This window comes from Petromyzon marinus, assembly GCF_048934315.1.
Source record: "Petromyzon marinus isolate PM22_M1 ecotype Great Lakes invasive population chromosome 85 unlocalized genomic scaffold, UKy_Petmar_22M1.pri1.0 chr85_unloc.4, whole genome shotgun sequence".
NCBI lineage: Eukaryota > Metazoa > Chordata > Hyperoartia > Petromyzontiformes > Petromyzontidae > Petromyzon > Petromyzon marinus.
Genome location: NW_027422649.1, coordinates 294136 through 319135, shown reverse-complemented (window position 1 = coordinate 319135; position 25000 = coordinate 294136). Strand labels below are relative to the sequence as shown.

Genomic DNA, 25000 nt, shown 5'->3' with positions numbered 1-25000 from the left:
CTGTGTCTATCTCCCTGTCCCTCTGACTAGGCAAGTGGAATGTTTCTGGGCGAGCTGTCGTGCCTCGTGGTCTACCTCTGTCTGTCTCTCTCTCTGTGTCTCTGTGTCTCTCTCACTCTCTCTCTCTGTCTGTCTCTCTCTCTATCTGTCTCTCTCTCTGTGTCTCTCTCTGTGTCTCTCTCCCTGTCTCCCTGTCTCTCTCTCCCTCTGACTAGGCCAGTGGAATGTTTCTGGGCGAGCTGTCGTGCCTCGTGGCCTACCTCTGTGTCTCTCTCTGTGTCTCTCTCTCTGTCTCTGTGTCTCTGTCTCTCTGTGTCTATCTCCCTCTCCCTCTGACTAGGCAAGTGGAATGTTTCTGGGCGAGCTGTCGTGCCTCGTGGCCTACCTCCTCCACGTGGTCCGTGAGCGCCGCCTGGAGGCCCGTGGCTCCGCCTCGCTGAGGCGCTCCGTGCGGCCGCTCTTCCTGGTGCCGGCTGTCTGCGACATGGCTGCCACATCACTCATGTACATCGGTGAGTCGCAGGGCAGTGTGGTGTAGCGGGTAGTGTAGTGGGGTGGTGGTGGTGTGGTGGGTAGTGTAGTGGGGTGGTGGTGGTGTGGTGGGTAGTGTAGTGGGGTGGTAGTGGGGTAGTGTAGTGGGGTGGTGTAGTGGGTTAGTGGGTAGTGTGGTGTAGCGGGTAGCGTAGTCGGGTAGTGGGCAGTGTGGTGTAGCGGGTAGTGTAGTGGGGGTGGTGGTGGTGTGGTGGGTAGTGTAGTGGGTAGTGTAGTGGGGTAGTGGGGTAGTGGGTAGTGTAGTGGGGTAGTGTAGTGGGGTAGTGGGTAGTGTAGTGGGGTGGTAGTGGGGTAGTGGGTAGTGTAGTGGGTTAGTGGGTAGTGTGGTGTAGCGGGTAGTGTAGTCGGGTAGTGGGCAGTGTGGTGTAGCGGGTAGTGTAGTCGGGGTGGTGGTGGTGTAGTGGGGTAGTGTAGTGGGGTAGTGTAGTGGGGTGGTAGTGGGGTAGTGTAGTGGGGTTGTAGTGTGGTGTAGTGGGGTAGTGTAGTGGGTAGTGTAGTGGGTAGTGTAGTGGGTAGTGTAGTGGGGTAGTGGTGTGGTGTAGTGGGGTAGTGGGTAGTGTAGTGGGGTAGTGGTGTGGTGTAGTGTAGTGGGTAGTGTAGTGGGGTAGTGGTGTAGTGTAGTGGGTAGTGTAGTGGGTAGTGTAGTGGGGTAGAGGGTAGTGTAGTGGGTAGTGTAGTGGGTAGTGTAGTGGGGTTGTAGTGTGGTGTAGTGGGGTAGTGTAGTGGGTAGTGTAGTGGGGTGGTAGTGTGGTGTAGTGTAGTGGGGTGGTAGTGTGGTGTAGTGGGGTAGTGGTGTAGTGTAGTGGGTAGTGGGGTTGTAGTGTGGTGTAGTGGGGTAGTGGGTAGTGTAGTGGGGTAGTGGGTAGTGTAGTGGGTAGTGTGGTGGGTAGTGTAGTGGGGTGGTAGTGTGGTGTAGTGTAGTGGGGTGGTAGTGTGGTGTAGTGTAGTGGGTAGTGTAGTGGGGTAGTAGTGTAGTGGGTAGTGTAGTGGGGTAGTAGTGTAGTGGGTAGTGTAGTGGGGTAGTAGTGTAGTGGGTAGTGGGTAGTGTAGTGGGGTAGAGGGTGTGGTGTAGTGGGGTAGTGTGGTGGGTAGTGTAGTGGGTAGTGTAGTTTAGTGTAGTAGTGTAGTGTAGTGGGTAGTGTAGTGGGGTAGTGGGTAGTGTAGTGGGTAGTGTAGTGGGGTAGTGGGTAGTGTAGTGGGTTAGTGGGTAGTGTAGTGGGTAGTGTAGTGGGGTAGTGTAGTGGGTAGTGTAGTGGGGTAGTGGTGTGGTGTAGTGGGGTAGTGTAGTGGGGTAGTAGTGTGGTGTAGTGTAGTGGGTAGTGTAGTGGGGTAGAGGGTAGTGTGGTGTAGTGGGGTAGTGGTGTAGTGTAGTGGGTAGTGTAGTGGGTAGTGTAGTGGGTAGTGTAGTGGGTAGTGTAGTGGGTAGTGTAGTGGGGTAGTGTAGTGGGTAGTGTAGTGGGTAGTGGGGTTGTAGTGTGGTGTAGTGGGGTAGTGGGTAGTGTAGTGGGTAGTGTGGTGGGTAGTGTAGTGGGGTGGTAGTGTGGTGTAGTGTAGTGGGTAGTGTAGTGGGGTGGTAGTGTGGTGTAGTGTAGTGGGTAGTGTAGTGGGGTAGTAGTGTAGTGGGTAGTGTAGTGGGGTAGTAGTGTAGTGGGGTTGTAGTGGGTAGTGTAGTGGGGTAGTGTAGTGGGGTTGTAGTGGGTAGTGTAGTGGGGTAGTGTAGTGGGGTTGTAGTGTGGTGTAGTGGGGTAGTGTAGTGGGTAGTGTAGTGGGGTAGTGGTGTGGTGTAGTGGGGTAGTGTAGTGGGTAGTGTAGTGGGGTAGTGTAGTGGGGTAGTGTAGTGGGTAGTGTAGTGGGGTAGAGGGTAGTGTGGTGTAGTGGGGTAGTGTAGTGGGTAGTGTAGTGGGGTTGTAGTGTGGTGTAGTGGGGTAGTGTAGTGGGTAGTGTAGTGGGGTAGTGGTGTGGTGTAGTGGGGTAGTGTAGTGGGGTAGTGTAGTGGGGTAGTGTAGTGGGGTAGTGTAGTGGGTAGTGTAGTGGGGTAGTGGGTAGTGTAGTGGGGTAGTGGTGTAGTGGTGTGGTGTAGTGGGTAGTGTGGTGGGTAGTGTAGTGGGGTAGTAGTGTAGTGGTGTGGTGTAGTGGGGTGATAGTGTAGTGTAGTGGGGTAGTGGGTAGTGTAGTGGGGTTGTAGTGTGGTGTAGTGGGGTAGTGTAGTGGGTAGTGTAGTGGGTAGTGTAGTGGGTAGTGTAGTGGGGTAGTGGTGTGGTGTAGTGGGGTAGTGGGTAGTGTAGTGGGGTAGTGTAGTGGGGTAGTGGTGTGGTGTAGTGTAGTGGGTAGTGTAGTGGGGTAGAGGGTAGTGTGGTGTAGTGGGGTAGTGGTGTAGTGTAGTGGGTAGTGTAGTGGGTAGTGGGGTTGTAGTGTGGTGTAGTGGGGTAGTGTAGTGGGTAGTGTAGTGGGTAGTGTAGTGGGGTTGTAGTGTGGTGTAGTGGGGTAGTGTAGTGGGTAGTGTAGTGGGGTTGTAGTGTGGTGTAGTGGGGTAGTGTAGTGGGTAGTGTAGTGGGTAGTGTAGTGGGGTTGTAGTGTGGTGTAGTGGGGTAGTGGGTAGTGTAGTGGGTAGTGTGGTGGGTAGTGTAGTGGGGTGGTAGTGTGGTGGGTAGTGTGGTGTAGTGTAGTTTAGTGTAGTAGTGTAGTGTAGTGGGTAGTGTAGTGGGGTAGTAGTGTAGTGGGTAGTGTAGCGGGTAGTGTGGTGTAGCGGGTAGTGTAGTGGGGTGGTGGTGTGGTGGGGTAGTGGGGTAGTAGTGTGGTGTAGTGTAGTGTATAGTGTAGTGTATAGTGTGGTGTGTAGTGTAGTAGTGTATAGTGTAGTGTATAGTGTGGTGTGTAGTGTAGTAGTGTATAGTGTAGTGTATAGTGTAGTATATAGTGTATAGTGTAGTGTATAGTGTAGTAGTGTATAGTGTAGTGTAGTAGTGTATAGTGTAGTGTAGTAGTGTATAGTGTAGTGTAGTTGTGTATAGTGTAGTGTAGTAGTGTATAGTGTAGTGTAGTAGTGTATAGTGTAGTGTAGTAGTGTATAGTGTAGTAGTGTATAGTGTAGTGTAGTAGTGTATAGTGTAGTGTAGTAGTGTATAGTGTAGTGTATAGTGTAGTAGTGTATAGTGTAGTGTAGTAGTGTATAGTGTAGTGTATAGTGTAGTAGTGTATAGTGTAGTGTAGTAGTGTATAGTGTAGTGTATAGTGTATAGTGTAGTAGTGTATAGTGTAGTGTAGTAGTGTATAGTGTAGTGTATAGTGTAGTAGTGTATAGTGTAGTAGTGTATAGTGTAGTGTGTAGTGTAGTGTAGTAGTGTATAGTGTAGTAGTGTATAGTGTAGTGTAGTAGTGTATAGTGTAGTGTATAGTGTAGTGTATAGTGTAGTGTAGTAGTGTATAGTGTAGTAGTGTATAGTAGTGTAGTAGTGTATAGTGTAGTGTAGTAGTGTAGTGTAGTAGTGTATAGTGTAGTGTAGTAGTGTATAGTGTAGTGTAGTAGTGTATAGTGTAGTAGTGTATAGTGTAGTAGTGTATAGTGTAGTAGTGTATAGTGTAGTAGTGTATAGTGTAGTGTATAGTGTAGTAGTGTATAGTGTATAGTATAGTGTAGTGTATAGTGTAGTGTGTAGTGTATAGTGTAGTAGTGTATAGTGTAGTAGTGTATAGTGTAGTAGTGTATAGTGTATAGTGTAGTGTAGTAGTGTATAGTGTAGTGTAGTAGTGTATAGTGTAGTGTATAGTGTAGTAGTGTATAGTGTAGTGTAGTAGTGTATAGTGTAGTGTATAGTGTAGTGTAGTAGTGTATAGTGTAGTGTAACTCCCACATCTCTCTCCCCCTACCCAGCCCTGAACCTCACGAGTGCCTCCAGCTTTCAGATGCTGCGAGGTGCCGTGGTGGTGTTTACCCTGTAGAGTAGTGTAGTAGTGTATAGTGTAGTGTAGTAGTGTATAGTGTAGTGTAGTAGTGTATAGTGTAGTAGTGTATAGTGTAGTGTAACTCCCACATCTCTCTCCCCCTACCCAGCCCTGAACCTCACGAGTGCCTCCAGCTTTCAGATGCTGCGAGGTGCCGTGGTGGTGTTTACCCTGTAGAGTAGTGTAGTAGTGTATAGTGTAGTGGTGTATAGTGTAGTGTATAGTGTAGTGTAGTAGTGTATAGTGTAGTAGTGTATAGTGTAGTAGTGTAGTGTGTAGTGTAGTAGTGTATAGTGTAGTAGTGTATAGTGTAGTAGTGTATAGTGTAGTGTAGTAGTGTATAGTGTAGTGTAGTAGTGTATAGTGTAGTGTATAGTGTAGTGTAGTAGTGTATAGTGTAGTGTAGTAGTGTATAGTGTAGTAGTGTATAGTGTAGTAGTGTATAGTGTAGTGTAGTAGTGTATAGTGTAGTAGTGTATAGTGTAGTGTAGTAGTGTATAGTGTAGTGTATAGTGTAGTAGTGTATAGTGTAGTAGTGTATAGTGTAGTAGTGTATAGTGTAGTAGTGTATAGTGTAGTAGTGTATAGTATAGTGTAGTAGTGTATAGTGTAGTAGTGTATAGTGTAGTAGTGTATAGTGTAGTGTGTAGTGTATAGTGTAGTGTATAGTGTAGTGTATAGTGTAGTAGTGTATAGTGTAGTGTAGTAGTGTATAGTGTAGTAGTGTATAGTGTAGTAGTGTATAGTGTAGTAGTGTATAGTGTAGTATAACTCCCACATCTCTCTCCCCCTACCCAGCCCTGAACCTCACGAGTGCCTCCAGCTTCCAGATGCTGCGAGGTGCCGTGGTGGTGTTTACCCTGTAGAGTAGTGTAGTAGTGTATAGTGTAGTGTAGTAGTGTATAGTGTAGTAGTGTATAGTGTAGTGTAACTCCCACATCTCTCTCCCCCTACCCAGCCCTGAACCTCACGAGTGCCTCCAGCTTTCAGATGCTGCGAGGTGCCGTGGTGGTGTTTACCCTGTAGAGTAGTGTAGTAGTGTATAGTGTAGTGTAGTAGTGTATAGTGTAGTAGTGTATAGTGTAGTGTAACTCCCACATCTCTCTCCCCCTACCCAGCCCTGAACCTCACGAGTGCCTCCAGCTTTCAGATGCTGCGAGGTGCCGTGGTGGTGTTTACCCTGTAGAGTAGTATAGTAGTGTATAGTGTAGTGTAGTAGTGTATAGTGTAGTGTATAGTGTAGTAGTGTATAGTGTAGTAGTGTATAGTGTAGTAGTGTATAGTGTAGTAGTGTATAGTGTAGTAGTGTAGTAGTGTATAGTGTAGTGTAGTAGTGTATAGTGTAGTAGTGTAGTAGTGTATAGTGTAGTGTAGTAGTGTATAGTGTAGTGTAGTAGTGTATAGTGTAGTGTAGTAATGTATAGTGTAGTGTAGTAGTGTATAGTGTAGTGTAGTAGTGTATAGTGTAGTGTAGTAGTGTATAGTGTAGTAGTGTATAGTGTAGTAGTGTATAGTGTAGTAGTGTATAGTGTAGTAGTGTATAGTGTAGTGTAGTAGTGTATAGTGTAGTGTATAGTGTAGTGTATAGTGTAGTGTATAGTGTAGTGTAGTAGTGTATAGTGTAGTGTATAGTGTAGTGTATAGTGTAGTAGTGTATAGTGTAGTAGTGTAGTAGTGTATAGTGTAGTGTATAGTGTATAGTGTAGTAGTGTATAGTGTAGTGTAGTAGTGTATAGTGTAGTGTAGTAGTGTATAGTGTAGTGTATAGTGTAGTATAACTCCCACATCTCTCTCCCCCACCCAGCCCTGAACCTCACGAGTGCCTCCAGCTTTCAGATGCTGCGAGGTGCCGTGGTGGTGTTTACCCTGTAGAGTAGTGTAGTAGTGTATAGTGTAGTGTAGTAGTGTATAGTGTAGTAGTGTATAGTGTAGTGTAACTCCCACATCTCTCTCCCCTACCCAGCCCTGAACCTCACGAGTGCCTCCAGCTTTCAGATGCTGCGAGGTGCCGTGGTGGTGTTTACCCTGTTGAGTAGTGTATAGTGTAGTGTAGTAGTGTATAGTGTAGTAGTGTATAGTGTAGTGTAACTCCCACATCTCTCTCCCCCTACCCAGCCCTGAACCTCACGAGTGCCTCGAGCTTCCAGATGCTGCGAGGTGCCGTGGTGGTGTTTACCCTGTAGAGTAGTGTAGTAGTGTATAGTGTAGTGTAGTAGTGTATAGTGTAGTAGTGTATAGTGTAGTGTAGTAGTGTATAGTGTAGTAGTGTCTAGTGTAGTAGTGTATAGTGTAGTAGTGTAGTGTGTAGTGTATAGTGTAGTAGTGTAGTAGTATATAGTGTATAGTGTAGTAGTGTATAGTGTAGTAGTGTATAGTGTAGTGTAGTAGTGTATAGTGTAGTGTAGTAGTGTATAGTGTAGTGTAGTAGTGTATAGTGTAGTGTATAGTGTATAGTGTAGTAGTGTATAGTGTAGTAGTGTATAGTGTAGTAGTGTATAGTGTAGTAGTGTATAGTGTAGTGTAGTAGTGTATAGTGTAGTAGTGTATAGTGTAGTAGTGTATAGTGTAGTGTATAGTGTAGTGTATAGTGTAGTAGTGTATAGTGTAGTAGTGTATAGTGTAGTATATAGTGTATAGTGTAGTGTAGTAGTGTATAGTGTATAGTGTAGTGTATAGTGTAGTATAACTCCCACATCTCTCTCCCCCTACCCAGCCCTGAACCTCACGAGTGCCTCCAGCTTTCAGATGCTGCGAGGTGCCGTGGTGGTGTTTACCCTGTAGAGTAGTGTAGTAGTGTATAGTGTAGTGTAGTAGTGTATAGTGTAGTAGTGTATAGTGTAGTGTAACTCCCACATCTCTCTCCCCCTACCCAGCCCTGAACCTCACGAGTGCCTCGAGCTTCCAGATGCTGCGAGGTGCCGTGGTGGTGTTTACCCTGTAGAGTAGTGTAGTAGTGTATAGTGTAGTGTAGTAGTGTAGTAGTGTATAGTGTATAGTGTAGTGTATAGTGTAGTAGTGTATAGTGTAGTATAACTCCCACATCTCTCTCCCCCTATCCAGCCCTGAACCTCACGAGTTCCTCCAGCTTCCAGATGCTGCGAGGTGCCGTGGTGGTGTTTACCCTGTAGAGTAGTGTAGTAGTGTATAGTGTAGTGTAGTAGTGTATAGTGTAGTAGTGTATAGTGTAGTGTATAGTGTAGTATAACTCCCACATCTCTCTCCCCCTACCCAGCCCTGAACCTCACGAGTGCCTCCAGCTTCCAGATGCTGCGAGGTGCCGTGGTGGTGTTTACCCTGTAGAGTAGTGTAGTAGTGTATAGTGTAGTAGTGTATAGTGTAGTGTAACTCCCACATCTCTCTCCCCCTACCCAGCCCTGAACCTCACGAGTGCCTCCAGCTTCCAGATGCTGCGAGGTGCCGTGGTGGTGTTTACCCTGTAGAGTAGTGTATAGTGTAGTGTATAGTGTAGTGTAGTAGTGTATAGTGTAGTATAACTCCCACATCTCTCTCCCTTACCCAGCCCTGAACCTCACGAGTGCCTCCAGCTTCCAGATGCTGCGAGGTGCCGTGGTGGTGTTTACCCTGTAGAGTAGTGTAGTAGTGTATAGTGTAGTGTATAGTGTATAGTGTAGTAGTGTATAGTGTAGTATAACTCCCACATCTCTCTCCCTTACCCAGCCCTGAACCTCACGAGTGCCTCGAGCTTCCAGATGCTGCGAGGTGCCGTGGTGGTGTTTACCCTGTAGAGTAGTGTAGTAGTGTATAGTGTAGTGTAGTAGTGTATAGTGTAGTAGTGTATAGTGTAGTATAACTCCCACATCTCTCTCCCCCTACCCAGCCCTGAACCTCACGAGTGCCTCCAGCTTTCAGATGCTGCGAGGTGCCGTGGTGGTGTTTACCCTGTAGAGTAGTGTATAGTGTATAGTGTAGTGTAGTAGTGTATAGTGTAGTAGTGTATAGTGTAGTGTAACTCCCACATCTCTCTCCCCCTACCCAGCCCTGAACCTCACGAGTGCCTCCAGCTTCCAGATGCTGCGAGGTGCCGTGGTGGTGTTTACCCTGTAGAGTAGTGTAGTAGTGTATAGTGTAGTGTAGTAGTGTATAGTGTAGTATAACTCCCACATCTCTCTCCCCCTACCCAGCCCTGAACCTCACGAGTGCCTCGAGCTTCCAGATGCTGCGAGGTGCCGTGGTGGTGTTTACCCTGTAGAGTAGTGTATAGTGTAGTGTATAGTGTAGTGTAGTAGTGTATAGTGTAGTAGTGTATAGTGTAGTAGTGTATAGTGTAGTGTAACTCCCACATCTCTCTCCCCTACCCAGCCCTGAACCTCACGAGTGCCTCGAGCTTCCAGATGCTGCGAGGTGCCGTGGTGGTGTTTACCCTGTAGAGTAGTGTAGTAGTGTATAGTGTAGTAGTGTATAGTGTAGTGTAACTCCCACATCTCTCTCCCCCTACCCAGCCCTGAACCTCACGAGTGCCTCCAGCTTCCAGATGCTGCGAGGTGCCGTGGTGGTGTTTACCCTGTAGAGTAGTGTAGTAGTGTATAGTGTAGTGTAGTAGTGTATAGTGTAGTAGTGTATAGTGTAGTGTATAGTGTAGTATAACTCCCACATCTCTCTCCCCCTACCCAGCCCTGAACCTCACGAGTGCCTCGAGCTTCCAGATGCTGCGAGGTGCCGTGGTGGTGTTTACCCTGTAGAGTAGTGTAGTAGTGTATAGTGTAGTGTAGTAGTGTATAGTGTAGTAGTGTATAGTGTAGTGTATAGTGTAGTATAACTCCCACATCTCTCTCCCCCTACCCAGCCCTGAACCTCACGAGTGCCTCGAGCTTCCAGATGCTGCGAGGTGCCGTGGTGGTGTTTACCCTGTAGAGTAGTGTAGTAGTGTATAGTGTAGTGTAGTAGTGTATAGTGTAGTAGTGTAGTAGTGTATAGTGTAGTGTATAGTGTAGTATAACTCCCACATCTCTCTCCCCCTACCCAGCCCTGAACCTCACGAGTGCCTCGAGCTTTCAGATGCTGCGAGGTGCCGTGGTGGTGTTTACCCTGTAGAGTAGTGTAGTAGTGTATAGTGTAGTAGTGTATAGTGTAGTGTAACTCCCACATCTCTCTCCCCTACCCAGCCCTGAACCTCACGAGTGCCTCCAGCTTCCAGATGCTGCGAGGTGCCGTGGTGGTGTTTACCCTGTAGAGTAGTGTAGTAGTGTATAGTGTAGTAGTGTATAGTGTAGTGTAACTCCCACATCTCTCTCCCCTACCCAGCCCTGAACCTCACGAGTGCCTCGAGCTTCCAGATGCTGCGAGGTGCCGTGGTGGTGTTTACCCTGTAGAGTAGTGTAGTAGTGTATAGTGTAGTGTAGTAGTGTATAGTGTAGTGTATAGTGTAGTGTAGTAGTGTATAGTGTAGTAGTGTAGTAGTGTATAGTGTAGTAGTGTATAGTGTAGTGTAACTCCCACATCTCTCTCCCCTACCCAGCCCTGAACCTCACGAGTGCCTCCAGCTTCCAGATGCTGCGAGGTGCCGTGGTGGTGTTTACCCTGTAGAGTAGTGTAGTAGTGTATAGTGTAGTGTAGTAGTGTATAGTGTAGTGTATAGTGTAGTGTAACTCCCACATCTCTCTCCCCTACCCAGCCCTGAACCTCACGAGTGCCTCCAGCTTCCAGATGCTGCGAGGTGCCGTGGTGGTGTTTACCCTGTAGAGTAGTGTAGTAGTGTATAGTGTAGTGTATAGTGTAGTGTATAGTGTAGTGTAACTCCCACATCTCTCTCCCCTACCCAGCCCTGAACCTCACGAGTGCCTCCAGCTTCCAGATGCTGCGAGGTGCCGTGGTGGTGTTTACCCTGTAGAGTAGTGTAGTAGTGTATAGTGTAGTGTAGTAGTGTATAGTGTAGTAGTGTATAGTGTAGTGTAACTCCCACATCTCTCTCCCCCTACCCAGCCCTGAACCTCACGAGTGCCTCCAGCTTCCAGATGCTGCGAGGTGCCGTGGTGGTGTTTACCCTGTAGAGTAGTGTAGTAGTGTATAGTGTAGTGTAGTAGTGTATAGTGTAGTAGTGTATAGTGTAGTGTATAGTGTAGTATAACTCCCACATCTCTCTCCCCTACCCAGCCCTGAACCTCACGAGTGCCTCCAGCTTCCAGATGCTGCGAGGTGCCGTGGTGGTGTTTACCCTGTAGAGTAGTGTAGTAGTGTATAGTGTAGTAGTGTATAGTGTAGTATAACTCCCACATCTCTCTCCCCCTACCCAGCCCTGAACCTCACGAGTGCCTCCAGCTTCCAGATGCTGCGAGGTGCCGTGGTGGTGTTTACCGGCCTGCTCTCGGTGGGCTTCCTGGGCCGCCGGCTCACCGCCTCCCACTGGTCCGGCATTGGCCTCACGATCGCGGGCCTCATCATTGTGGGCCTGGCCGACTTCCTCGGCGGAGGTGCCGGAGGTGCCGGAGGTGCCGGAGGTGCCGGAGGAGGTTCGGCCCCGCACCGCCTCAGCGAGATCATCACCGGTGAGATGCCCTGCCGGCCGGCGGCTACGTACGCTGGTAGCGGGGAGAGGTTGGTGGTGGTGGTGATGTTGTGGTGTTGTGGTGTTAGTGGTGGTGGTGGTGATGGTGGTGATGGTGGTGGTGGTAGTGGTGGTGGTGATGGTGGTGGTGTTGTGGTGGTAGTGGTGGTAGTGGTGGTGGTGTTGTGGTGGTGTTGTGGTAGTGGTGGTGGTGGTGTTGTTGTGGTGGTGGTGGTGTTGTGGTGGTGGTGGTGTTGTGGTGGTAGTGGTAGTGGTGGTGGTGTGGTGGTGGTGGTGTTGTGGTGGTGGTGGTGTTGTGGTGGTAGTGGTGGTGGTGTTGTGGTGGTGGTGGTAGTGGTGGTGTTGTGGTGTTGGTGTTGTGGTGGTGGTGGTGGTGGTGTTGTGGTAGTGGTGGTGGTGGTGTTGTGGTGGTGGTGGTGGTGGTTGTGGTGTTGTGGTAGTAGTGGTGGTGGTGGTGGTGTTGTGGTGGTGGTGGTGGTGTTGGTGTGGTGGTGGTGGTTTTGTTGTGGTGGTAGTGGTGGTGTTGTAGTGGTGGTAGTGGTAGTGTTGTGGTGGTGTTGTGGTGGTGGTGGTGTTGTGGTGGTGGTGGTGTTGTGGTAGTGGTGGTGGTGGTGTTGTGGTGGTGGTAGTTACACTATACTGTATGCTACACTAGTATACTACACTATACACTACTATACACTACACTATACACTACACTATACACTACTATACACTACACTACTATTCACTACACTATACACTACACTATACACTACACTACTATACACTACACTATACACTATACACTACACTATACACTACACTATATACTACACTATACACTACACTATATACTACACTATACACTACACTATACACTACACTATACAATACACTACCATACACTATAAACTACACTACTATACACTATACACTACACTGCTATACACTACACTATACACTACACTACTATACTCACTATACACTATAAACTAGACTACTACACTACACTACACACTACACTATACACTACACTATACACTACACTACCATACACTACACTACTACACTACACTATACACTACACTATACACTGCACTATACACTATACTACTATACACTACACTATACACTACACTATACACTACACTACTATACACTATACACCACACTACTATACACTACACTACTATACACTACACTACTATACTACTATACACTACACTATACACTATACTACTATACACTACACTATGAACTACACTATACACTACACTATACACTACACTACTACACTATACACTACTATACACTACACTACTATACTACTACACACTACACTATACACTACACTATACACTATACTACTATACACTACACTATACACTACATTACTATACACTACACTATACATTACACTATACACTACACTATACACTACTATACACTACACTACTATACACTACACTATACACTACACTACTACACACTACACTACTATACACTACACTACTATACACTACACTATACACTACACTATACACTACACTACTATACACTATACTACTATACACTACACTATACACTACACTACTATACACTACACAATACACTACACTACTATACACTACACTATACACTACTATACACTACACTATACACTACACTACTATACACTACACTACTATACACTACACTACTATACACTACACTATACACTACACTGCTATACACTACACTATACACTACTATACACTACACTACTATACACTACACTACTATACACTACACTACTATACACTACACTACTATACACTACACTATACACTATATACTACACTACTATACACTACACTATACACTACACTATACTACTATACACTACACTATACACTACATTACTATACACTACACTATACACTACACTATACACTACACTATACACTACACTATACACTACACTATACACTACACTACTATACACTACACTATACACTACACTATACACTACACTACTATACACTATACTACTATACACTACACTATACGCTACTATACTCTACACAATACACTACACTACTATACACTACACTATACACTACACTATACACTACTATACACTACACTATACACTACACTACTATACACTACACTACACTATACACTACACTATACACTACACTATACACTACGCTACACACTATACACTACACTATACACTACACTATACACTACATTACTATACACTACAATATACACTACACTATACACTACTATACACTACACTACTATACACTACACTATACACTACACTATACACTACTATACACTGTACTACTATACACTACACTATACACTACACTACTATCCACTACACAATACACTACACTACTATACACTACACTATACACTACACTATACACTACTATACACTACACTATACACTACACTACTATACACTACACTACTATACACTACACTGCTATACACTACACTATACACTACACTGTACACTACACTATACATTACACTATACACTACACTACTATACACTACACTATACACTACACTACTATACACTACACTATACACTACACTACTTTACACTACACTGTACACTACACTATACACTACACTATACACTACACTACACTATACACTACACTATACACTACACACTGCACTACACTATACACTACACTATACACTACTACACTATACACTACACTACACACTATACACTACACTATACACTACAGTATACACTACACTATACACTACACTATACTATACACTACACTACACACTACACTACTATACACTACACTACTATACACAACACTATACACTACACTACCACACACTACACTACACACTACACTACACTATACACTACTATACACTACACTATACACTACACTATACACTACACTATACACTACACTACTATACACTACACTACTACACACTACACTACACACTACACTACACTATACACTACTATACACTACTATACACTACTATACACTACACTATACACTACACTATACACTACACTATACACTACTATACACTACTATACACTACACTATACACTACACTATACACTACACTATACACTACACTACTATACACTACACTATACACTACACTATACACTACACTATACACTACACTATACTACTATACACTACACTATACACTACACTATACACTACACTACACTATACACTACACTATACACTACACTACTATACACTACACTACTATACACAACACTATACACTACACTATACACTACACTATACACTACACTACTATACACTACACTACTATACACTACACTACTATACACTATACACTACACACTACACTACACTATACACTACACTACTATACACTACACTATACACTGTACACTATACACTACACTACTATACACTACACTACTATACACTACACTATACACTACACACTACACTACACTATACACTACACTATACACTACACTATACACTACACTATACACTACACTATACACTACACTATACACTACACTACTATACACTACACTACTATACACAACACTATACACTACACTATACACTACACTACTATACACTACACTACTATACACTACACTATACACTACACTACTATACACTATACACTACACACTACACTACACTATACACTACACTACTATACACTACACTACACACTACACTACTATACACTATACACTACACTACACTGTACACTACACTATACACTACACACTACACTATACACTACACTACACTACACACTACACTATACACTACACTATACACTACACTACACACTACACTACACTATACACTACACACTACACTATACACTACACTATACACTACACACTACACTACACTATACACTACACACTGCGTGGGTGTCGTTGTTGTGGTTTCCCAGGGGACTTGCTGATCGTCTTGGCTCAGATTGTGGCTGCCGTGCAGATGGTGGTGGAGGAGAAATTAATTCACAAAGACGACATTCACCCTCTACAAGCTGTGGGAAATGAAGGTCCTCACTCACCACTCACTCAGTCACTCACTCAGTCACTCACTCACTCACCACTCAGTCACTCACTCAGTCACTCACTCAGTCACTCACTCAGTCACTCACTCACTCAGTCACTCACTCACTCACTCAGTCACTCACTCACCACTCACTCACTCACTCAGTCACTCACTCACCACTCACTCACTCACTCAGTCACTCACTCACTCACTCAGTCACTCACTCAGTCACTCACTCACCACTCACTCACTCACCACTCAGTCACTCACTCAGTCACTCACTCAGTCACTCAGTCACTCACTCAGTCACTCACTCACTCACTCAGTCACTCACTCACCACTCACTCACTCACTCACCACTCACTCACTCACTCACCACTCACTCACTCACTTACTCAGTCACTCACTCACTCACCACTCAGTCACTCACTCACCACTCACTCACTCAGTCACTCACTCACTTACTCAGTCACTCAGTCACCACTCACTCAGTCACCACTCACTCACTCACCACTCACTCACTTACTCACTCAGTCACTCACTTACTCACCACTCACTCACTCAGTCACTCAGTCACTCACTCACTCACCACTCAGTCACTCACTCAGTCACTCACTCAGTCACTCAGTCACTCACTCAGTCACTCAGTCACTCACTCAGTCACTCACTCACTCAGTCACTCAGTCACTCACTCAGTCACTCAGTCACTCACTCAGTCACTCACTCAGTCACTCACTCACTCACTCAGTCACTCACTCACCACTCACTCACTCACTCACCACTCACTCACTTACTCACTCAGTCACTCACTCACTCACCACTCACTCACTCAGTCACTCAGTCACTCACTCAGTCACTCACTCAGTCACTCACTCACTCACCACTCACTCACTCAGTCACTCACTCACTCACTCAGTCACTCAGTCACTCACTCAGTCACTCACTCAGTCACTCACTCACCACTCACTCACTCACTCACCACTCACTCACTCACTCAGTCACTCACTCACCACTCACTCACCACTCACTCACCCACTCACCACTCACTCACTCACCACTCACTCACTCACTCACCACTCACTCACTCACTCACTCACTCACCACTCACTCACTCACTCAGTCACTCACTCACTCACTGACTCACTCACTCACTCACCACTCACTCACTCACTCACCACTCACTCACTCACTCACCACTCAGTCACTCACTCACTTACTCACTCACCACCCACTCACTCACTCAGTCACTCACTCACTCACCCACTCACTCACCACTCACTCACTCACCCACTCACTCACTCACCACTCACTCACTCACCCACTCACTCACTCAGTCACTTACTCACTCACTCAGTCACCACTCACTCACCCACTCACTCACTCACCCACTCACTCACCCACTCACTCACCACTCACTCACTCACTCACCACTCACTCACTCAGTCACTCAGTCACTCACTCAGTCACTCACTCACTCAGTCACCCACTCACTCACTCAGTCACTCACTCACCCATCCACTCACTCACCCACCCACTCACCCACTCACTCACCCACCCACTCACTCATCCACCCACTCACTCACTCACCCACCCACTCACTCACTCACCCACTCACCACCCACTCACTCACCCACTCACTCACTCACCCACTCACTCACCCACTCACTCACTCACTCATCCACTCACTCATCCACTCACTCACTCACCCACCCACTCACCCACTCACTCACCCACTCACCACTCACTCACTCACTCACCACTCACTCAGTCACTCACTCACTCAGTCACTCACTCACTCACTCACCATCCACTCACTCACTCACCCACTCACTCACCACCCACTCACTCACTTACTCACTCACTCACTTACTCACTCACTCAGTCACTCACTCACCACTCACTCACCACTCACTCACTCAGTCACTCACTCAGTCACTCACTCACCACTCACTCACCACTCACTCACCACTCACTCACCACTCACTCACTCACTCAGTCACTCACCCACTCACTCACCACTCACTCACTCAGTCACTCACCACTCACTCACTCACTCACCCACTCACTCACCCACTCACTCACTCACCCACTCACTCACTCAGTCACTCACTCACTCACTCAGTCACTCAGTCACTCACTTACTCAGTCACTCAGTCACTCAGTCACTCACCACTCACTCACTCACTTACTCACTCAGTCACTCACCCACTCACTCACTCACCCACTCACTCACTCAGTCACTCACTCACCACTCACTCACTCACTGACTCACTCACTCACTCAGTCACTCACCCACTCACTCACCACTCACTCACTCACTCAGTCACTCACTCACTCACCCACTCACTCACCACCCACTCACTCACTTACTCACTCACTCACTTACTCACTCACTCAGTCACTCACTCACCACTCACTCACCACTCACTCACTCACTCAGTCACTCACTCACTCACTTACTCAGTCACTCACTCACTCACCACTCACTCACCACTCACTCACTCACTCAGTCACTCACTCACTCACCACTCACTCACTCACTCAGTCACTCACCACTCACTCACTCACCACTCACTCACCACTCACTCACTCAGTCACTCACTCACTCACTTACTCAGTCACTCACCACTCACTCACTCACTCAGTCACTCACTCACTCACCACTCACTCACTCACTCACCACTCACTCACTCACCACTCACTCACTCACCACTCACTCAGTCACTCAGTCACTCACTCACTCACCCACTCACTCACTCACTCACCCACTCACTCACTCACTCACCCACTCACTCACTCACTCACCCACTCACTCACTCACCCACTCACTCACTCACTCACCCACTCACTCACTCACTCACCCAGTCACTCACTCACTTACTCAGTCACTCACTCACCACTCACTCACTCACCACTCACTCACTCACTTACTCACTCACTCAGTCACTCACTCACCACTCACTCACTCACTCACCACTCACTCACTCACTCACCCACTCACTTACCCAGTCACTCACTCACTTACTCACCCAGTCACTCACTCACTTACTCAGTCACTCACTCACTCACCACTCACTCACTCACTTACTCACTCACTCAGTCACTCACTCACTCACTCACCACTCACTCACTCACCTCTCACTCACTCACTCACCACTCACTCACTCACTCAGTCACTCACTCACCCAGTCACTCACTCTGTCACTCACTTACTCAGTCACTCACTCACTCACTCAGTCACTCACTCACTCACTCAGTCACTCAGTCACTCACCCACTCACCCACTCACTCACCCACTCACTCACCCACTCACTCACCCACTCACTCACTCACTCAGTCACTCACTCACCCACTCACTCACCCACTCACTCACCCACTCACTCACTCAGTCACTCACTCACCCACTCACTCACTCACTCACCCACTCACTCAGTCACTCACTCACCACTCACTCACTCACCCACTCACTCACTCACCACTCACTCACTCACTCAGTCACTCACTCACCACCCACCCACTCACTCACCACCTACTCACTCACCACCCACTCACTCACTCAGTCACTCACTCACTCACCACTCACTCACTCACCACTCACTCACTCACTCACCACTCACTCACTCACCACTCACTCACTCACTTACTCAGTCACTCACTCACCCACCCACTCACTCACTCACTTTCTCACTCACCCACTCACTCACTTACTCAGTCACTCACTCACCCACTCACTCACCACTCACTCACTCACCCACTCACTCACTTTCTCACTCACTCACTCACTCACTTTCTCACTCACTCACTCACCACTCACTCACTCACTCACTTTCTCACTCACCCACTCACTCACTCACTTACTCAGTCACTCACTCACCCACTCACTCACCCACTCACTTACTCACTCACCCACTCACTCACTCACCCACTCACTCACTCACTCACCCACTCACTCACTCACCCACTCACTCACCCACTCACTCACTCACCACTCACTCACTCACTCACCACTCACTCACCCACTCACTCACTCACTTACTCAGTCACTCACTCACTCACCACTCACTCACTCACCACCCACTCACTCACCACCCACTCACTCACTCACCCACTCACTCACCCACTCACTCACCCACTCACTTACTCACTCACCCACTCACTCACCACTCACTCACTCACTCACCACCCACTCACTCAGTCACTCACTCACCACTCACTCACTCACCCACTCACTCACTCACCCACTCACTCACCACCCACTCACTCACTCACCCACTCACTCACCCACTCACTCACCCACTCACTCACTCACCACTCACTCACTCACTCACCACCCACTCACTCAGTCACTCACTCACCACTCACTCACTCACCCACTCACTCACTCACCCACTCACTCACCACCCACTCACTCACTCACTCACCCACTCACTCACCCACTCACTCACCCACTCACTCACTCACCACTCACTCACTCACTCACCCACTCACTCACTCACTCATCCACTCACTCACCCACCCACCCACTCACTCACCACTCACTCACCCACTCACTCACTCACCCAGTCACTCACCCACTCACTCACCACCCACTCACTCACTCACCCACTCACTCACTCACCACTCACTCACTCACTCACCCACTCACTCACTCATCCACTCACCCACTCACCCACCCACTCACCCACTCACTCACCACCCACTCACTCACTCACCCACTCACTCACTCACCACTCACTCACTCACTCACCCACTCACTCACTCATCCACTCACCCACTCACCCACTCACTCACCCACTCACTCACTCACCCACCCACTCACCCACTCACTCACTCACCACTCACTCACTCACCCACTCACTCACCCACTCACTCACCACCCACTCACTCACTCACCCACTCACTCACCCACTCACTCACCCACTCACCCATTCACTCACTCACTCATCCACTCACTCACCCACCCACTCACTCACTCACCCACTCACTCACCCACTCACTCACTCACTCACCACTCACTCACTCACTCACCCACTCACTCACTCATCCACTCACTCACCCACCCACTCACTCACCACTCACTCACCCACTCACCCACTCACTCACTCACCCAGTCACTCACCCACTCACTCACCACCCACTCACTCACTCACCCACTCACTCACTCACCACTCACTCACTCACCCACTCACTCACTCATCCACTCACCCACTCACCCACCCACTCACCCACTCACTCACCACCCACTCACTCACTCACCCACTCACTCACTCACTCACCACTCACTCACTCACTCACCCACTCACTCACTCATCCACTCACCCACTCACCCACTCACTCACCCACTCACTCACTCACCCACCCACTCACCCACTCACTCACTCACTCACCACTCACTCACTCACCCACTCACTCACCCACTCACTCACCACCCACTCACTCACTCAACCACTCACTCACCCACTCACTCACCCACTCACTCACTCACCACTCACTCACTCACTCACCCACTCACTCACTCACTCATCCACTCACTCACCCACCCACTCACTCACCACTCACTCACCCACTCACCCACTCACTCACTCACCCATTCACTCACTCACCACTCACTCACTCACCACTCACTCACTCACCCACTCACTCACTCATCCACTCACCCACTCACCCACTCACTCACTCACCCACCCACTCACCCACTCACTCACCCACCCACCCACTCACCCACTCACTCACTCACCCACCCACTCACTCACCCACTCACTCACCCACCCACCCACTCACCCACTCACTCACCGTGTCTCTCTCTGTGTCTCTCTCTCCCATGTCTCACCGTGTCTCTCTGTATCTCTCTGTGTCTCTCTGTGTCTCACCGTGTCTCTCTGTGTCTCTCTGTGTCTCACCGTGTCTCTCTGTGTCTCTCTGTGTCTCTGTGTCTCTCTGTGTCTCACCGTGTCTCTCTGTGTCTCACCGTGTCTCTCTGTGTCAATCTGTGTCTCACTGTGTCTCTGTGTCTCTCTGTGTCTCACCGTGTCTCTCTGTGTCTCCCTGTGTCTCACCGTGTCTCTCTGTGTCTCTCTGTGTCTCCCTGTGTCTCACCGTATCTCTCTGTGTCTCTCTGTGTCTCCCTGTGTCTCCCCGTGTCTCTCTCACCGTGTCTCTCTGTGTCTCACCGTGTCTTTCTGTGTCTCTGTGTCTCTCTGTGTCTCACCGTGTGTCTCTGTGTCTCTCTGTGTCTCACCGTGTCTCTCTGTGTCTCACCGTGTCTCTCTCTCCCATGTCTCACCGTGTCTCCCTGTGTCTCTCTCTCCCCGTGTCTCTCTGTGTCTCTGTGTCTCCCTGTGTCTCCCTGTATCTCACCGTATCTCTCTGTGTCTCTCTGTGTCTCCCTGTGTCTCCCCGTGTCTCTCTCACCGTGTCTCTCTGTGTCTCACCGTGTCTTTCTGTGTCTCTGTGTCTCTCTGTGTCTCACCGTGTGTCTCTGTGTCTCTCTGTGTCTCACCGTGTCTCTCTGTGTCTCACCGTGTCTCTCTCTCCCATGTCTCACCGTGTCTCCCTGTGTCTCTCTCTCCCCGTGTCTCTCTGTGTCTCTGTGTCTCCCTGTGTCTCCCTGTATCTCACCGTGTCTCCCTGTGTCTCCCTGTGTCTCTGTATCTCCCTGTGTCTCCCTGTGTCTCTCTCACCGTGTCTCTCTGTGTCTCTCTGTGTCTCTCTGTGTCTCCCTGTGTCTCTCTCACCGTGTCTCTCTCCCCCTGTGTCTCACCGTGTCTCTCTGTGTCTCTCTGTGTCTCTCTGTGTCTCTGTGTCTCTCTGTGTCTCTGTGTCTCTCTGTGTCTCTGTGTCTCTCTGTGTCTCTCTGTGTCTCTCTCTCTCTGTGTCTCTCAGTGTCTCTCTGTGTCTCTCTCTCTCTGTGTCTCTCAGTGTCTCTCTGTGTCTCTCTCTCTCTGTGTCTCTCTGTGTCTCTCTCTCTCTGTGTCTCTCTCTCTCTGTGTCTCTCTCTCTCTGTGTCTCTCTCTCTCTCTGTGTCTCTCTCTATCTCCCTATGTCTCTGTCTCTCCCCCTGTGTCTCCCCTACCCCAGGCCTGTTTGGCTTCACCATCCTCTCCCTGCTGCTGGTCCCGGCCTACTTCATCCACGTGTCTCACCGTGTCTCTCTGTGTCTCTCTGTGTCTCTCTCTCTCTCTCTGTATCTCTCTGTGTCTCTCTCCCCCTGTGTCTCCCCTACCCCAGGCCTGTTTGGCTTCACCATCCTCTCCCTGCTGCTGGTCCCGGCCTACTTCATCCACGTGTCTCTCTCTCCCATGTCTCACCGTGTCTCTCTCTCCCTGTATCTCCCTGTGTCTCTCTCCCCTTGTGTCTCTCCCCTACCCCACTCCAGGTCTGTTTGGCTTCACCATCCTCTCCCTGCTGCTGGTCCCGGCCTACTTCATCACCGTGTCTCCCCATGTCTCTCTGTGTCTCTCTGTGTCTCACCATGTCTCTCTGTGTCTCTCTCTCTCTGTGTCTCCCTGTATCTCCCTGTGTCTCCCTGTGTCTCTCTGTATCTCCCTGTGTCTCTCAGTGTCTCCCTGTGTCTCTCTCCCCTACCCCACCAGGCCTGTTTGGCTTCACCATCCTCTCCCTGTTGCTGATCCCGGCCTACTTCATCCACGTGTCTCTCTCTCTCTGTGTCTCACTGTGTCTCTCTGTATCTCTCTCTGTCTCTCTCCCCCTGTGTCTCCCCTACCCCAGGTCTGTTTGGCTTCACCATCCTCTCCCTGCTGCTGGTCCCGGCCTACTTCATCTCTGTCTCTCTGTGTCTCTCTGTGTCTCTCTGTGTCTCTCAGTGTCTCCCTGTGTCTCTCTGTGTCTCTCTGTGTCTCTCAGTGTCTCCCTGTGTCTCTCCCCTACCCCAGGCCTGTTTGGCTTCACCATCCTCTCCCTGCTGCTGGTCCCGGCCTACTTCATCACCGTGTCTCCCCATGTCTCTCTGTGTCTCTCTGTGTCTCCCCATGTCTCTCTGTGTCTCTCTGTGTCTCACCATGTCTCTCTGTGTCTCTCTCTCTCTGTGTCTCCCTGTATCTCCCTGTGTCTCTCTGTGTCTCTCTGTGTCTCTCTGTATCTCTCTGTGTCTCTCTCCCCTTGTGTCTCTCCCCTACCCCAGGCCTGTTTGGCTTCACCATCCTCTCCCTGCTGCTGGTCCCGGCCTACTTCATCTCTGTGTCTCTCTCTCACTGTGTCTCTCTGTGTCTCTCTCTCACCGTGTCTGTCTATATCTCTCTGTATCTCTCCCCTACCCCACCCCAGGCCTGTTTGGCTTCACCATCCTCTCCCTGCTGCTGATCCCGGCCTACTTCGTCTCTGTGTCTCTCTCTCTCTGTGTCTCTCTGTGTCTCCCTGTGTCTCCCTGTGTCTCTCAGTGTCTCTCTGTATCTCTCCCCTACACCAGGTCTGTTTGGCTTCACCATCCTCTCCCTGCTGCTGGTCCCGGCCTACTTCATCTCTGTCTCTCTGTGTCTCTCTGTGTCTCACTGTGTCTCTCTGTGTCTCTCTCACCGTGTCTATCTCCCCCTGTCTCTCCCCTACCCCTACCCCAGGCCTGTTTGGCTTCACCATCCTCTCCCTGCTGCTGGTCCCGGCCTACTTCGTCTCTGTGTCTCTCTCTCTCTGTGTCTCTCTCTCACTGTGTCTCTCTGTGTCTCTCTCCCCCTGTGTCTCTCCCCTACCCCTACCCCAGGCCTGTTTGGCTTCACCATCCTCTCCCTGCTGCTGGTCCCGGCCTACTTCATCACCGTGTCTCCCCATGTCTCTCTGTGTCTCTCTGTGTCTCACCATGTCTCTCTGTGTCTCTCTCTCTCTGTGTCTCCCTGTATCTCCCTGTGTCTCCCTGTGTCTCTCTGTATCTCCCTGTGTCTCTCAGTGTCTCCCTGTGTCTCTCTCCCCTACCCCACCAGGCCTGTTTGGCTTCACCATCCTCTCCCTGTTGCTGATCCCGGCCTACTTCATCCACGTGTCTCTCTCTCTCTGTGTCTCACTGTGTCTCTCTGTATCTCTCTCTGTCTCTCTCCCCCTGTGTCTCCCCTACCCCAGGTCTGTTTGGCTTCACCATCCTCTCCCTGCTGCTGGTCCCGGCCTACTTCATCTCTGTCTCTCTGTGTCTCTCTGTGTCTCTCTGTGTCTCTCAGTGTCTCCCTGTGTCTCTCTGTGTCTCTCTGTGTCTCTCAGTGTCTCCCTGTGTCTCTCCCCTACCCCAGGCCTGTTTGGCTTCACCATCCTCTCCCTGCTGCTGGTCCCGGCCTACTTCATCACCGTGTCTCCCCATGTCTCTCTGTGTCTCTCTGTGTCTCCCCATGTCTCTCTGTGTCTCTCTGTGTCTCACCATGTCTCTCTGTGTCTCTCTCTCTCTGTGTCTCCCTGTATCTCCCTGTGTCTCTCTGTGTCTCTCTGTGTCTCTCTGTATCTCTCTGTGTCTCTCTCCCCTTGTGTCTCTCCCCTACCCCAGGCCTGTTTGGCTTCACCATCCTCTCCCTGCTGCTGGTCCCGGCCTACTTCATCTCTGTGTCTCTCTCTCACTGTGTCTCTCTGTGTCTCTCTCTCACCGTGTCTGTCTATATCTCTCTGTATCTCTCCCCTACCCCACCCCAGGCCTGTTTGGCTTCACCATCCTCTCCCTGCTGCTGATCCCGGCCTACTTCGTCTCTGTGTCTCTCTCTCTCTGTGTCTCTCTGTGTCTCCCTGTGTCTCCCTGTGTCTCTCAGTGTCTCTCTGTATCTCTCCCCTACACCAGGTCTGTTTGGCTTCACCATCCTCTCCCTGCTGCTGGTCCCGGCCTACTTCATCTCTGTCTCTCTGTGTCTCTCTGTGTCTCACTGTGTCTCTCTGTGTCTCTCTCACCGTGTCTATCTCCCCCTGTCTCTCCCCTACCCCTACCCCAGGCCTGTTTGGCTTCACCATCCTCTCCCTG

General features: G+C 48.8%; 1 protein-coding gene across 3 annotated transcripts in view; it reads left to right on the top strand.

Moving 5' to 3' along the window:
- LOC116936945 (solute carrier family 35 member F6) overlaps positions 1 to 25000 on the top strand; it is a 52680-nt gene that overhangs the window by 15302 nt on the left and 12378 nt on the right. For 2 of the 3 annotated variants that reach the window (XM_076059304.1, XM_076059302.1), the window contains exons 3-5: positions 341 to 512; positions 10746 to 10997; positions 14954 to 15064. In XM_076059304.1, coding sequence (XP_075915419.1) covers positions 341 to 512; positions 10746 to 10997; positions 14954 to 15064 — 535 coding nt within the window. Of the gene's footprint in view, positions 1 to 340; positions 513 to 10745; positions 10998 to 14953; positions 15065 to 22137; positions 22717 to 25000 lie in introns of those variants that run through there. The other variant, XM_076059303.1, reaches the window with a different exon arrangement.